The sequence below is a fragment of the Pelodiscus sinensis genome, chromosome 30 (assembly GCF_049634645.1).
Source record: "Pelodiscus sinensis isolate JC-2024 chromosome 30, ASM4963464v1, whole genome shotgun sequence".
NCBI classification, from domain to species: Eukaryota; Metazoa; Chordata; order Testudines; family Trionychidae; genus Pelodiscus; species Pelodiscus sinensis.
Genome location: NC_134740.1, coordinates 2,528,197 through 2,543,139, shown reverse-complemented (window position 1 = coordinate 2,543,139; position 14,943 = coordinate 2,528,197). Strand labels below are relative to the sequence as shown.

Sequence of the window (14,943 nt, the reverse complement as noted above, 5' to 3'; positions counted from 1 at the left end):
AGGGAGGAGTGCCTGGGGCACTGCAGCCTTTCTGCCCCTCGCTATGGGGCACAGCTTTGCCCAGGGGTTGGAGCAGGAGCTGGGACGCCCAGGTCCGGGAGGGGGGGTGTGGGCCCCCCCCTGCTCACCCCACCTACCCCCCCCCGCAGCATGACAGCGACATCTCGGCCTACACCTACGAGCGCACCCTCATGATGGAGCAACGTTCCCAGATGCTGCGGCACATGCGGCTCTCCAAGACGGAGCGGGACCGGGAGGTGAGCCGGGTGGGGACGGGCTGCTCCCCCTCCTGCCCCCCAACCCCCCCTCACCCCTCCTGCCCCCCCGCAGGCCCAGCTGGTGAAGGACCGGAACTCCATGCTGCGCCTGACCAGCATCGGCTCCGACGAGGACGAGGAGACGGAGACCTACCAGGAGCGGGTGCACATGACCTGGACCAAGGACAAGTACATGGCCGCCCGCGGGCACAGGGCCATGCAGGATCTGCTCAACATGAAACCGTGAGCCCCCCGCTTCTTCCACCCCCCGCCGTCCTGGGGGGCTGTGGCGACGCCCACACGCGGCCAGGAACGTCTCCTTCCCCGGGGGGACCCCTGGCACTCAGCGGGGCGGGGGGGGAGCCGCCTTGCCCTGTCTCTCCCCCAGCCCGCCCTGACCCCCTGCCCCCCGCAGAGACCAGTCCAACGTGCGGCGCATGCACACGGCCGTCAAGCTCAACGAGGTGATCGTCAACAAGTCCCACGAGGCCAGGCTGGTGCTGCTCAACATGCCTGGGCCGCCCCGCAACCCTGCGGGCGACGAGAACTGTATCCTTGGGGGTGTGTCCGTCCGTCTGTCTGTCCCGGGCCGGCCCGTGTTGGCTCCTTGACCCGCCCCCCCCAGACATGGAGTTCCTGGAGGTGCTGACCGAGGGGCTGGAGCGGGTGCTGCTGGTGCGCGGCGGAGGCAGCGAAGTCATCACCATCTACTCCTAGAGCGCCCCGAAGGGCCGTGGGGCAGCCGCAGGCCAAGGAACGGGGGGTGGGACCCACGGGGACGGGGATTAGACCCAGCCGGGCAGGGAGGGGAAGGGATCGCCCGTCACCACACTGTGCCAAAGCTGCTTTGCTTCCTTCCCCTTGGCCGCTGCTTCGGGGGGTAGGAGCGCTGTGGGTCGCCCACCCTCCTGCGCTGGGGGGTAGCCCACTGCCCCACCCTGGCCCCCTCTTCCAGGCTCCAGCCACCAAGGAGACACCAACTCATGCGTGTGGCTTAACTTTTTATTTCACACTCACGCCTGCCCCAGTGCCCTGGCAGCAGGTGGGGCTACTGATGCGGAAAGGGGGAGAAGTGGGGTCCTAGCCCCACCGAGCCCTCCGGTTCTCTTCCCTCCCCACTAATCATGTCAGGTTGGACAAGCGGTTTCTGGAGCCCCGGCTTCCTGGGCAGCCTTGAAACAGACAAATCCAATCTTCTCTCCTACAGCTCCAGCTGGAAGGCAGGGCCTGGTAGCTGCCAGGGGGTGGGGGGGTAATTTATTGGGGGTCAAGCCCCGCTTAACAGTGTTGGGGGGGTAGGAGGGCTTTTTTTTTTTGCTCTGTACCAGAACTATGTAAAAAATAAAATTTTATATAGTAGTGCGGCTGCAGGTGCTGGAGGGAGGAGCCAGACTCCTGGGGGGGGTGCTCCCCTTCCCCCACAGACTGTGCTTGTGGGGTGCCCCCTTTCCCCCCACAGCAGGGACTGGAGGGGCGCCAGGTAGCAGCTTTATTCCACACCATTATTTCCAAGTGAGGGGGCGCCGTGGGTCACAGCAGCAGGCCCCCACCACTGTATTCCATGCGCTGCAAGGAGAAGGGAGAGGAGGGTCAGCGGTTCCCTACCAGCCCCCCACAATCCCCCCCACCGTCCCCCCCTCACCTCGGGGGGCTCGATGAAGGCCAGCCAGTCGGAGGCGTGGGTGGGCAGCAGCCCCATAGACTGGCACTTGTAGACGGCCAGGGCCAGCCCCAGCAGGTTCCCGATCAGATACACCAGCCCCTGCAGCAGCTTCTGGCTGGAGCTCTCCAGCAGCTTGAAGGCTGGGGGGCAGGGAGAGGCGTGTCAGCCGGGGGGCGGGGTGTGGGGCGGTCGTGGGGGCGAGCAGGGGGGCGATACTCACTGGCGGAGATGGCCATGAGGGCCTGCAGGGGGCGCCAGGCCATCATGCACACCATCATGGTGGGGAAGATGGAGATGGTGTTCCCGGCCATGTACATGATGAAGAGGTTCATGGGGATTTGCTTCAGCGGCCCCAGCGCCACGTCCCAGCACCGCTGGTGGGGGGAGGAGCAGGGGGGTCAGAGGGGGGCTTGCCCCCAGGCCCCGCCCCCGCCCCGTGCCCCACGGAGAGCCCAGGGGCTCCTGCAGCCGTACCTTCTCCACGAGGATGCGGTCGGTCTCCTGGACGCTGGTGTCGGGCACCTGCTTGTCGGAGTAGCCCACGGGGTAGAGGGACTCGCCCTGGCCACTGCTCCGGTCGCTGCGGCCCCTGGGGGGGAGAGAGGAGGTGTGGGGAGACAGCGTAGGCCCAGGGCGGTGCGGCCAGCTCTGGGGTGGGGAGGGACCAGCCACACACAATGCAGCAATGAGGGGAAGGAGGGGGTAGCTTGCCTAGCACTGAGACCGTCAGCTCTGGGGCGGGACAGGTGGGGGCCACACAGCACAGGACAGCCCGCCAGGGGCTGAGGTGCAGCTGGCTCTGGGGTGGGACAGGTGGGGGCCACACAGCACAGGACAGCCCGCCAGGGGCTGAGATGCAGCTGGCTCTGGGGTGGGACAGGTGGGGGCCACACAGCACGGGACAGCCCGCCAGGGGCTGAGATGCAGCTGGCTCTGGGGTGGGACAGGTGGGGGCCACACAGCACGGGACAGCCCGCCAGGGGCTGAGATGCAGCTGGCTCTGGGGTGGGACAGGTGGGGGCCACACAGCACGGGACAGCCCGCCAGGGGCTGAGATGCAGCTGGCTCTGGGGTGGGACAGGTGGGGGCCACACAGCACGGGACAGCCCGCCAGGGGCTGAGATGCAGCTGGCTCTGGGGTGGGACAGGTGGGGGCCACACAGCACGGGACAGCCCGCCAGGGGCTGAGATGCAGCTGGCTCTGGGGTGGGACAGGTGGGGGCCACACAGCACGGGACAGCCCGCCAGGGGCTGAGATGCAGCTGGCTCTGGGGTGGGACAGGTGGGGGCCACACAGCACGGGACAGCTCGCCAGGGGCTGAGATGCAGCTGGCTCTGGGGTGGGACAGGTGGGGGCCACACAGCACGGGACAGCTCGCCAGGGGCTGAGATGCAGCTGGCTCTGGGGTGGGACAGGTGGGGGCCACACAGCACGGGACAGCTCGCCAGGGGCTGAGGTGCAGCTGGCTCTGGGGCGGGACAGGTGGGGGGCAGCCACACATAACACCACCCAGGACAGCTTCCTTGGCACCGAGGTGCAGCCAGCTCTGGGGTGGGACAGGTGGGGGCCACACAGCACAGGACAGCCCGCCAGGGGCTGAGGTGCAGCTGGCTCTGGGGTGGGACAGGTGGGGGGCAGCCACACATAACACCACCCAGGACAGCTTCCTTGGCACCGAGGTGCAGCCAGCTCTGGGGTGGGGGGCAGCCGCACATAACGCCACCCAGGACAGCTTCCTTGGCACCGAGATGCAGCTGGCTCTGGTGTGGGGGGCAGCCACACATAACGCCACCCAGGACAGCTTCCTTGGCACCGAGGTGCAGCCAGCTCTGGTGTGGGGGGCAGCCACACATAACGCCACCCAGGACAGCTTCCTTGGCACCGAGGTGCAGCCGGCTCTGGGGTGGAGAGTGGGGACAGCCGCATGTCACGCTGCCTGGGGCCGAGATGCAGCTGGCTCTGGGGAGGGGAGGGTCCAGCCCCACACAGCGCCGTGGTGGGACGGGGGGGCCAGATGCAGCCAGCTCTGGGGCGGGGGGAGAACCCCCCCATACAACCCGCTGGGAGGGAGCTGTGTGGGGGGGGAAGAGGAGCGCGGGGCCCGGCCCCCTCACCTGCCCCCACTGCCCGGGCCGCCCAGCTCGATGGCCCACTTGAAGCGCCGGCCCCGGCTCGTCACCAGCGGGGTCCCCATCGCCGCCTGCAGCACCGGGACAGTCAGCACCGAGACCCCCCTGGGACCCCCCCCTGCGGGGCCCATCGCCTGCAGCGCGGGACAGTCAGCACCGAGACCCCCCTAGGACCCCCCCTGCGGGGCCCCCCCGCCTGCAGCGCCGGGACAGTCAGCACCGAGACCCCCCCGGGACCCCCCCCCGCGGGGCCCCCCCGCCTGCAGCGCCGGGACAGTCAGCACCGAGACCCCCCCGGGACCCCCCCCTGCGGGGCCCCCCCGCCTGCAGCGCCGGGACAGTCAGCACCGAGACCCCCCCGGGACCCCCCCTGCGGGGCCCCCCCGCCTGCAGCGCCGGGACAGTCAGCACCGAGACCCCCCCGGGACCCCCCCCTGCGGGGCCCCCCCGCCTGCAGCGCCGGGACAGTCAGCACCGAGACCCCCCTGGGACCCCCCCCCGCGGGCCCCCCCCGCCTGCAGCGCCGGGACAGTCAGCACCGAGACCCCCCTAGGACCCCCCCTGCGGGGCCCCACCGCCTGCAGCACCGGGACAGTCAGCACCGAGACCCCCCCGGGACCCCCCCCTGCGGGGCCCCCCCGCCTGCAGCGCCGGGACAGTCAGCACCGAGACCCCCCCGGGACCCCCCCTGCGGGGCCCCCCCGCCTGCAGCGCCGGGACAGTCAGCACCGAGACCCCCCCGGGACCCCCCCTCACCCCGCGGACGCTGCCGGCCCCGCTCGGGATCAACTTCCGCTTCCGCCCCGCGGCACCGACTTCCGCCCCGGCGCGGCACTTCCGGTCTCCGGCAGCGCGGGGCGGGGCTTGGCCAGAGCGAGGCCCCCGCGATCGCCCCGCCCACCCCCCAGCGCTTTTCCCGCCGGGCAGCCCGGGGCGCGCGCGGGGCGCTAAAGCGACGGTTGGGAATTAAAGGGGAGGGCGGGGCAGGGAGCGTCGGCGGGATTATAGTGCGAGACGGGGGGGGAGGGGGAATTAAAGGGAACGTTGAGGGAATTAAAGGGGATGTCGGGGGGAATTCAAGGGGATGTCGGGGGGAATTAAAGGGAAGGTTGAGGGAATTAAAGGGGATGTCGGGGGAATTCAAGGGAACGTTGAGGGAATTAAAGGGGATGTCGGGGGAATTCAAGGGAATGTTGAGGGAATTAAAGGGGATGTCGGGGGAATTCAAGGGAACATTGAGGGGATTAAAGGGGATGTCGGGGGGAATTAAAGGGAACGTTGAGGGGATTAAAGGGGATGTCGGGGGAATTCAAGGGAACGTTGAGGGAATTAAAGGGGATGTCGGGGGGAATTCAAGGGAACATTGAGGGGATTAAAGGGGATGTCGGGGGGAATTAAAGGGAACGTTGAGGGGATTAAAGGGGATGTCGGGGGAATTCAAGGGAACATTGAGGGGATTAAAGGGGATGTCGGGGGGAATTAAAGGGAACGTTGAGGGGATTAAAGGGGATGTCGGGGGAATTAAAGGGAACGTTGAGGGGATTAAAGGGGATGTCGGGGGAATTAAAGGGAATGTTGAGGGGATTAAAGGGGATGTCGGGGGAATTAAAGGGAACGTTGAGGGGATTAAAGGGGATGTCGGGGGAATTCAAGGGAATGTTGAGGGAATTAAAGGGGATGTCGGGGGAATTAAAGGGAACGTTGAGGGGATTAAAGGGGATGTCGGGGGAATTCAAGGGAACGTTGAGGGAATTAAAGGGGATGTCGGGGGAATTCAAGGGAACGTTGAGGGGATTAAAGGGGATGTCGGGGGAATTCAAGGGAACGTTGAGGGAATTAAAGGGGATGTCGGGGGAATTCAAGGGAACGTTGAGGGGATTAAAGGGGATGTCGGGGGGAATTCAAGGGAACGTTGAGGGAATTAAAGGGGATGTCGGGGGAATTAAAGGGAACGTTGAGGGAATTAAAGGGGATGTCGGGGGAATTCAAGGGAACGTTGAGGGAATTAAAGGGGATGTCGGGGGAATTAAAGGGAACGTTGAGGGAATTAAAGGGGATGTCGGGGGAATTCAAGGGAATGTTGAGGGAATTAAAGGGGATGTCGGGGGAATTAAAGGGAACGTTGAGGGAATTAAAGGGGATGTCGGGGGAATTCAAGGGAACGTTGAGGGGATTAAAGGGGATGTCGGGGGAATTAAAGGGAACGTTGAGGGGATTAAAGGGGATGTCGGGGGAATTAAAGGGAACGTTGAGGGAATTAAAGGGGATGTCGGGGGAATTCAAGGGAATGTTGAGGGAATTAAAGGGGATGTCGGGGGAATTAAAGGGAACGTTGAGGGAATTAAAGGGGATGTCGGGGGAATTCAAGGGAACGTTGAGGGGATTAAAGGGGATGTCGGGGGGAATTCAAGGGAACGTTGAGGGGATTAAAGGGGATGTCGGGGGAATTAAAGGGAACGTTGAGGGAATTAAAGGGGATGTCGGGGGGAATTCAAGGGAACGTTGAGGGGATTAAAGGGGATGTCGGGGGGAATTCAAGGGAACGTTGAGGGGATTAAAGGGGATGTCGGGGGGAATTCAAGGGAATGTTGAGGGGATTAAAGGGGATGTCGGGTGAATTAAAGGGAACGTTGAGGGAATTAAAGGGGATGTCGGGGGGAATTCAAGGGAATGTTGAGGGAATTAAAGGGGATGTCGGGGGAATTCAAGGGAACGTTGAGGGGATTAAAGGGGATGTCGGGGGAATTCAAGGGAACGTTGAGGGGATTAAAGGGGATGTCGGGGGGAATTAAAGGGAACGTTGAGGGAATTAAAGGGGCTGTCGGGGGAATTAAAGGGAACGTTGAGGGGATTAAAGGGGATGTCGGGGGAATTAAAGGGAACGTTGAGGGAATTAAAGGGGATGTCGGGGGAATTCAAGGGAACGTTGAGGGGATTAAAGGGGATGTCGGGGGAATTCAAGGGAATGTTGAGGGAATTAAAGGGGATGTCGGGGGAATTCAAGGGAATGTTGAGGGAATTAAAGGGGATGTCGGGGGAATTCAAGGGAATGTTGAGGGGATTAAAGGGGATGTCGGGGGAATTCAAGGGAATGTTGAGGGGATTAAAGGGGATGTCGGGGGAATTCAAGGGAACGTTGAGGGGATTAAAGGGGATGTCGGGGGGAATTCAAGGGAATGTTGAGGGGATTAAAGGGGATGTCGGGGGAATTCAAGGGAACGTTGAGGGGATTAAAGGGGATGTCGGGGGGTCAGAGACATCTCCCACGGGCGTTCTGCTTGCACTAGGACCCAGCCGGGAAGCCCTAGTGTGCACCGTGCTCGGGTCGAGTTTGTTTCCCGGAGGGGTGATGCAGAGTCCAGCTAACCTGCCCCCCGAGGCCGACATGGCACCTGTCCTTAGGTGGGTATATCTCCACCAGGCCAGATCCTCGGGGGGAAGGAAGCCAAGCGCCACTCAAAATCTCACATGGCCTTCCTCAGCATCACCACCGAGTTGGGACAGGTCCGGTGTGGAGGGTTCCTGATCCGACAGGACTTTGTGCTGACGGCTGCGCACTGTAACGGGGTAAGTGCCTGTGTCGGGCCCCTCAGTTTCAACGTTGCTGCCCATGGGGAAATCCCCCAAAGAGGCATCCGCTGTGGCTTTATGACCAGGGATAGGTGGGAATGTTCACACTGCCCGGGGCTCCGCTAATGTGCAGATATTTATGTTGTCATCAGTAGGGTTCAGAGTTAACAACGTATATGCAATAACGGAGCCTGGATGATCATTCTAGCCTGTGCGGGTAGACATGCTGGCTGTGTCTACACTGGGCCACTTATTCCGGAAAATCAGACGCTTTTACGGAATAAGCTGCGAGTTGTCTACACTGGCCCTTGAATTTCCGGAAAAGCAATGACGCTCTACTGTACAAAATCAGCCGCTATTCCGGAAAAGCTACTCTGCTCCCGCTCGGGCATAAGTCCTTATTCCGGAACACTGTTCCGGAAAAGGGCCAGTGTAGACAGCCCAGTAGTCTTTTCCGGAAAAAAGCCTCAATCGTGAAAATGACGATTGGGGCTCTTTTCCGGAAAAGCGCGTCTACATTGGCCACAGATGCTTTTCCGGAAAAAGGGCTTTTCCGGAAAAGCAGCCTGCCAATGTAAACGCTCTTTTTCCGGAAATACTTATAACAAAAACTATTCTGTTTTAAGCATTTCCGGAAATTCATGCCAGTGCAGACACAGCCGGTATGTTCCTATAACAGCGAACCAGAAGGGTCCAGATCCCCAAATCTCACCCACACGATCTCTTGTCCTCCAGTCTTAGAGAGGCCCAGGACTTGTTATTAAAGGGAGGGAATTTAAGGATACCTCAGACATGCTGTTAATTCTGAACCCTACTCATGACTCGAGCTCAGGATATGTAGCTGAACCAAGAAAAGAAGGGGTATATGAGCACAGTGGCTCATCTACTGGCCTTGGAAGGTACAAATCCTTGTTCTATGGTTAGGGAAACTGAGGAATACAGAAGGGCAGTGACTTGTTCAAGGTCATCCCCCAGGCCTGTGAATAGAGCCAGGTCTCCCGAGTCCTCTTCCAGCACTCTATCCACTGGAGCACACTGCCATCCCGTAACTCCAGTGCATGACTTGACATTAATAACTCCGTCCTTATTCAGTTCCACGGACGCGTTCACTCTTGCGCAAATACTCTCTTGCGCAAATACTCTCTTGCTCTCTTGCGCAAATACTTTTAACGGAAAAACTTTTCCATTAAAAGTATTTGCACAAAATCTTGCCAGTCTAGACACAGCCCCTGTTGTACAGAAACCCCTAGGGCAAAAACAGATCGGCAGAAAATATGCCAATGAGATCACGACTCCTGCAAATGAGTCCCTATTAGCAGGGCTTGACGTCAGGGGGAGAGGCGCCGGCGCAAGAGAGCGCCGCATTCAAAAGGGGAGTAGAGGAGAGCGGCAGAGAGGAGATTAACGGCGGGAGAGGGGAGAACAGAGGAGGGTGCTAGAAGATGGCGGCGGGTGGAGGAGTGAAGGGTGGGAGACGGAGGTCAGAGGAGGCAGGAGGGAGACGGGGACTGGAGCAGAGAGCAGAGCCTGGGGACAGAGGACGTGAAAGGAGAAGCGGAGGTAGGAAGCAGCCCAGGACAGGGCTCCTTAGTGTCTCTGCACTGGGCTGCTTCCTATCTCCGCTTCTCCTTTCACATCCTCTGTCCCATGCTCTGCTCTCTGCTCCACTCCCCGTGTCCGTCCTGCCTTCTCTGACCTCCTCCGACTCCCGTCCCCCTCCTCTCTCCTCCACTCTCACCTTCACTCCTCCACCCACCGCACTCCTCTGTTCTCCCCTCTCCCTCCGTTACTCTCCTCTGCTCCCCTTTTGAATGAGGCGCTCTCTTGCGCCGGCGCCTCTCCCCCTGATGTCAGGGACGCACGTAAGCGCCGGCCCTGCCCTACTCCCCATCCCTGCTTCCGGCTCCCGTCCCAGGACTCGTCCCCCCTCAACGCCACTCAGCTGGGCAGCCACACGGGAACAAGCCGCACAGATCGCTGTCAGAACACCGCGCTCCCTGTGCAACACGGGGGTCGGCGCCGCTGGTGTGCGGAGCGGGTCGCTCTCACCGCCACGGGGCGGCCCTGCCCCGTCACAGCTCGCCAGCTGCTAAAATCTACTCGCCATGAGCGAGCGGATTTGTCCAGCCCTGCTCGTTAGCATATGTTTTGCTGAGACAACTCGTAGAGTAGAAGTAGCCCGGCTGGAAAAACTTAAACAACAACAAATAGTCTAGCAGCACCTTAGTCTCTAAAGCTATGTCTACACTGTCGGGTTTTTTTGTCAGAAGACATGCAAAGATATCTGCATGTCTTTTTGCAGAAGAGGTTTTGCCAATAAAAAGCCCCATTCCGATGGGGCCATTTGTCATAAAAAAATCATCTTTTTTGCAAGATCCTGTAAACCTCGTTTTCTGAGGAATGAGGGATCGTGCAAAAAAGGGTTTTTTCCGACAAATGGCCCCGTCAGCACAGGGCTTTTTATTGGCAAAACCTCTTCCGCTAAAAGGATCAGAAGAAGATATGCAAATGAGCACTCCATTTGCATTTCCTCTTCCGCAAAACGGATTGGCGGAAGGTATGCAAATGAGAGCCCGATCTGCATATTTTCTGCCGAGAAAAACCCGGCAGTGTAGACACAGCCTAAGCTTCTGCAAGACTGTTTGTTGTTTTTTCAGTTTTCCAGTCATCCAGTTGGGGATAAAAGATAAAAAAAAGCGAGAAGGAATGAGAGAGAAAGGTTTATCTCTGTTGTTTACTGTTCCCCACTGGGAAAAAGGTGTAGAGCAGTTTAAAAAGGCACACACATTCCCACACATGGTTCCTTTCTTGTTTTGTTTTTCACTGTCGGGAAAAAAGGTTCAGTGACAGAAAGCATGGGGGGCGGAATCCTCTGATTTTCAACATGGATTTCTTTTCACCGCAATTTTTCACTTTTTTGCGTCTGATTTCGTTTAAAACTTGAAACATTCCGAAAACGCCCCTTTAGATTGGCCAGCGCGTTCCTGTCCCTGGACACACACGGGGCAGGGATCTTGTGAGCTTTTCTCACCCATACGCAACCTTGACTCTCCCACGAAATAGAATCCTTTACAAAACGTGGCCTGGTAAGTTCTTTGTAGATCGAGATCAGGGCCCCGTGGTGCTGTCCACCCTGACAAAGAGCAGGGCCCCGTCGGGCTGTAACTTGCAGACATGGCTAGGCAGAGCTTTGCTCCAAAGAGCTCCCACTGTAAATAGACAAAGAGTTGGAGGGGAAACTGAGGCACTGAGCGGCACTGAACAGATCTAGGAGCAGAGCCCATGTCTCCTGACTCCCAGCCCTGTGCTTTATCCAGTAGGCCTTGCTGCCACGCTGTCCCAACCCCTCTCTTCTTACAGCTGGAGGACAAAGCCAGGCTGACGAAGGCGGTGCAGCTCCTCCCCCTGCCCCAGGAAGGCGAGGAGGTGATGCCAGGAGACGTTTGCAATGTGGCAGGCTGGGGGAATACCCGCGCCCGGGGTTTTGTCCTGCCAAGCAAGCTGCAGGAGGTGGACTTGAAGGTGGTGGAGGCGGAGAGGTGCTGGTGCTGGTGCTATCACTGGTTCGACTCCACCACCATGCTCTGCGTAGGTGACCCCTGGGAAGTCGAGAAATCGACCTTTCGGGTAAGCATCCCCAGCCCAGCAGGGGGCGACGTGGAGACCTGATTCTACTCTGGTTCCCGCACCCACGGGACGGATGGCTGACACCAATTGCAAAACTTGGCCTTTGTTTCACAGGGTGACTCTGGGGGCCCCCTGGTGTGTGATGGCATGGCCCAGGGCATCGTCTCCTATGGCAAAAACGACGGGTCCCCACCCAGGGTGTTCACCAGCATCTCCGCATATGTCCCGTGAATCAAGGCAGAAATAAGAAAGCAGCAGGATTGAAGCACCTGCCTCTGTTTCCTGGCTGTAAAATGGACACGGCACGCCTCAGTGAACTCCCCTGGGGATAAATCCAGCCTGCAGCCCAGAGGCGATGATGATGGGCTGGTGGTAAAGCCAATCAATAAATAGCATCTTATCAGTCCTACCCGTTGTGTTTTCTTTTAGAAAGCCCCGTCACCAGCCTTAGAAAATTGAGTTTTGCAGATTAACAGCCGGATGCCAGGATATTAGAGAGACAACTTGGATCAGAGAGACTGGCCCAATCAAAGAGACCACCTCACCCACCTTGTCTAACTGTAGATCTGTGAAGTATCGGCTACTGACAGAATTGGACAGTGTTTGTTCCAGCGGTTAAAGATTCTTTTGTTTCATTTGACTTTTTTTTATATTGCCTCGAACGCTTTCAAAATCAGGATTTTTCCTCCGTGAAAATGTTCGCTTTGGTCGACAAAGTGGATAAGAAACATCCGATCTATTCTACAAACAGTTCCACCGGACACTAAATCAAGTGGAAAAATGTTATGGACTTTTTGCACCTTCTCTTTTTGAGTTACAGTGGACGGACGAGGGTTAACCTTTGAAACACCAACAAAAACATTTCATGCAGATCTGAAAAAGTCCCATTTTTGAGCTGGTTGAAAGATGTATCCTAATCCACCTTTTCTTTGTGTTTTTACAGCACTATGTGTCTGAGTATTTGTGTCAGAACCACAACATTTGAAAAAAAAACAACAACCAGTTTTGTAGTTGATCACTATATGTATAACATTTTTCTGGAAAATTCAATCCAAACTTCTTTTTTGTGGTCAAAATAAGAACATTCAGTTTCCCTTCCCCCCCATCTTTTTCTAAAGTTTGTAGCAGTTTTTGCTGGAAAAACTTACTCAGAATACATTTCTATGTGTGGGTGGCTCTCACATTGGGTGGAAGGAAAGAATCAGGCTGAGTTTTACAATCAATATCTTTGACATTTTATCACCGTGTCAACACGTGAAAACATCCCATTGTCTTCGGGGCTGGACGGAAAGCAAGGAGAGAAATAGGGCAGCAATTTTATTCCTGTGTGGTCAATAAAATTCCAGCCCAAAATGGTGGTGAGATGGATAAAAAAATAAGGGAAAATAATATTGAATCGAAAAGATTTAAAAAAAATTATTAGGCAAGGCGAGTGAAGGAATCGGTTTTACTGGACCAACTTCGGTTGGTGAGAGAGGCAGGATTTCGATTTGCACAGATCTCTTCGACGTACCCAAGCGACACACAAGTGAAAGTTGGGATTGGTCCTGCTTTGGACAGGGGGCTGGACTTGATGACCTTCTGAGGTCTCTTCCAGCTCTATGATTCTATGAAAGCCAGCTGTTTCCCAAACGTGTAAATCAAAGCTCTCCCCTTGCCCACCTTTTCTCTGTTCCTATCCTGATTTGGCTGCAACCACACAACAAACTACCACCCTAATAGTCCTGTTCCCAGTGAATCCTCCAGCTTCTCGGCTCAGAAGAGCTTGGCACGAAAGTGATGAGCCTGGAAAAAGTTTTGAAAATAATTCTGAGACTATCAAGTATTTTCCGCTTTGGGAAATTAGCTCTTTAAAAGCATCACGCGGAATCCCGAAGGAAACAAGAAAAATGCGGCCACGATTGGGGAATTTCGTCCTGCAGGAATAACGCCCATCTGTGGATGGGCAGATCTCTTGGATAGGCAGCTGCTCTGCAGCCATATCAGCCTCGGGCGGACCGATGGAGAGCAGGAAGCAGTGCTTTTTTTGTTTAAAAAAAAAAACATGTCAGTATTCCAGAGGAAAAATTGTTGGGGGGGGGGGGGCGAAGCAAAACTGGGGTGAGGCCAGCATTGCCCTTTTAAGACATGTGACCCCTTTAAGACACGTAGCCCAGCTGACTGTCAGACATTTGCGTATAGAGGCGCCGGTACACTCCATTCTTTCTGGGTAAGCTCTGACTGGAGATGCGGGTATTGCATCTGGAGGTGCCGGTACCGGGCAGTATCATCACAAAAAAAGCACCGGCAGGAAGTATTTCCAACTGAAAAAAAGTTCTGCGTTAATATACTCACCTAGGAATTCACCAGTGGAAAAAAATCCTCGTTTTGTCTGCCGGCAACACTCCTGCAGACGCCGGTGGTGCCAAACGTGCTGTGAAAACAACATGGAGTGAAAACGGCAAGTCCCTGGTGGGGAGGAGGCCTTGGGGATGGGCGGTGTGGCCACTCCCTCAATGCCCCCCACGGTCCAAGAAAGTCTCCGGTGACCCTCCATCAAGGCTGTTCTCTGCAATGAATGCAAAAGTGGGGCCCCGCAAAAGCAACCCACAAATCTGATCTCTACAGGCTTCGGTACAACCCCCCCCCCCATCCTAATTCTTGGATTTTGGGGAACCCGCTGCCACCATCAAGTGCTTTTGAACCCACAAACAGGGGTGAACATGTGAAACCAACCTCAGGGCACCCAAAGAGCTCCAAAGAGCTTGAAAAGAAAAGAGAAGATACAAGCTGCTGTCTGTGATTGCTGTCTCCTCCTCAGAAGCCTGCAGATCCCACAGACAGATTTTCCCAGACACAGAAATCAACCAATACCAGGTTAATTAAAAATAAAAAGTAAGAACTTTTATTATTAAAACAATACTCCAGTTAGAAGCATAGTTGGAATGGCTAGAGGGTAAGAGCCATCAATTAATATACTCACGGAGGATTCCCTCATTGGCCAAAACTTAGTTACCAAAGAAAGGAAAACCCATTTCTAACAGCACAGACATCACATCCAAATTCCCAGCTCAGAAAACAATCAAACCTGATGGATTTATCTAGACTTTATTTCCACGTGATGAAGATTCTTTTTCTGGGAGAATGACGTGTCTTCTTTCTCCCTCAGTATCTAGAGAACAAACTGGCTCATTGACAAAGGAGGGAAACCCCCCAAAATTCCTTTGTTTCAGTTTGAAATCCCTACCTGCCTTTCTGTTAGCTGAGCAGATACCTGGTGAGGTACAGGGACATAGTTAACCCCGTAGTCCCCAGGCTGCTGGCCATCCCTCCTGGCCATGTGTGCCATAGTGGGGGGCTGTTTGCTCTGTAACCAGGGGTTCCCCTGCACTGTGATGCGATTCCCACTGTCTCACCCACATGTGGATTGGCTCAGACACCTACTCCCAGCTTGAGCAGATAACACTGCTCTTCCCAGGGCAAGGGACAAAGGAAGGGAAGCAGAGACGGCCACCTGGATGGAGGGCAAGATCTGGGAGCGAGGCAGTTTGGGGCTAGAAAACATGAAGGGAACAGCCTAAGCTGGATGCTGAGGGTTGAGGGGAGCGATAGACCCACTAACCCAAGGGGCCTGAGGCATCCGGGCCCTGACTCCTGTAACCACATCACGTCTGCTGTGCTGTACCCTGCCGGAGCAATAAACCCTCTATTCTATGA

At 56.8% G+C, this 14,943-nt stretch overlaps 3 protein-coding genes across 6 annotated transcripts in view; 2 read left to right on the top strand and 1 right to left on the bottom strand.

The window, feature by feature from the left end:
• The window catches only part of SLC12A6 (solute carrier family 12 member 6), a 28,362-nt gene extending 27,148 nt beyond the window's left edge, over window positions 1-1,214 (top strand). For both annotated transcript variants that reach the window (XM_075912269.1, XM_075912268.1), the window contains 4 exons: window positions 150-257; window positions 331-500; window positions 673-806; window positions 883-1,214. In XM_075912269.1, the coding sequence (XP_075768384.1) occupies window positions 150-257; window positions 331-500; window positions 673-806; window positions 883-974 (504 nt within the window). In that variant the 3' untranslated portion in view covers window positions 975-1,214. The remainder of the gene's footprint in view (window positions 1-149; window positions 258-330; window positions 501-672; window positions 807-882) is intronic.
• A 31-nt stretch (window positions 1,215-1,245) lies between these two features.
• EMC4 (ER membrane protein complex subunit 4) lies at window positions 1,246-4,942 on the bottom strand. Of its 2 annotated transcripts, XM_075912270.1 has the most exons (6): window positions 4,807-4,942; window positions 4,036-4,121; window positions 2,395-2,509; window positions 2,141-2,294; window positions 1,900-2,060; window positions 1,246-1,823 (listed from the first exon to the last, which is right to left on the bottom strand). In XM_075912270.1, the coding sequence occupies exons 2-6, from the start codon at window positions 4,113-4,115 to the stop codon at window positions 1,788-1,790; spliced, it is 546 nt and encodes a 181-aa protein (XP_075768385.1). In that variant the 5' UTR covers window positions 4,116-4,121; window positions 4,807-4,942; the 3' UTR covers window positions 1,246-1,787. The 2 variants fall into 2 exon arrangements, with proteins under 2 accessions (XP_075768385.1, XP_075768386.1); XM_075912271.1 differs by lacking the exon at window positions 4,807-4,942.
• Window positions 4,892-14,943, top strand: LOC102461598 (granzyme B-like). Of its 2 annotated transcripts, XM_075912273.1 has the most exons (4): window positions 4,892-5,008; window positions 7,472-7,617; window positions 10,981-11,247; window positions 11,362-14,943. In XM_075912273.1, exons 2-4 carry the CDS (start codon window positions 7,519-7,521, stop codon window positions 11,476-11,478), a joined length of 483 nt encoding a protein of 160 aa, XP_075768388.1. In that variant the 5' UTR covers window positions 4,892-5,008; window positions 7,472-7,518; the 3' UTR covers window positions 11,479-14,943. The 2 variants fall into 2 exon arrangements, with proteins under 2 accessions (XP_075768388.1, XP_075768387.1); XM_075912272.1 differs by lacking the exon at window positions 4,892-5,008 and having other exon boundaries at window positions 7,239-7,617.

Coding starts and splice junctions, on each gene's coding strand:
- EMC4 (XM_075912270.1), bottom strand. CDS start 4,115: ATGGGGACCCCGCTGGTGACGAGCCGGGGCCGGCGCTTCAAGTGGGCC. Junction 2,510..4,035: donor GGCCCGGGCAGTGGGGGCAG/GTGAGGGGGCCG, acceptor TCTCCCCCCCAG/GGGCCGCAGCGACCGGAGCA. Junction 2,295..2,394: donor ACCGCATCCTCGTGGAGAAG/GTACGGCTGCAG, acceptor TCCCCCCACCAG/CGGTGCTGGGACGTGGCGCT.
- LOC102461598 (XM_075912273.1), top strand. CDS start 7,519: ATGGCCTTCCTCAGCATCACCACCGAGTTGGGACAGGTCCGGTGTGGA. Junction 7,618..10,980: donor CGGCTGCGCACTGTAACGGG/GTAAGTGCCTGT, acceptor CTCTTCTTACAG/CTGGAGGACAAAGCCAGGCT. Junction 11,248..11,361: donor TCGAGAAATCGACCTTTCGG/GTAAGCATCCCC, acceptor TTTGTTTCACAG/GGTGACTCTGGGGGCCCCCT.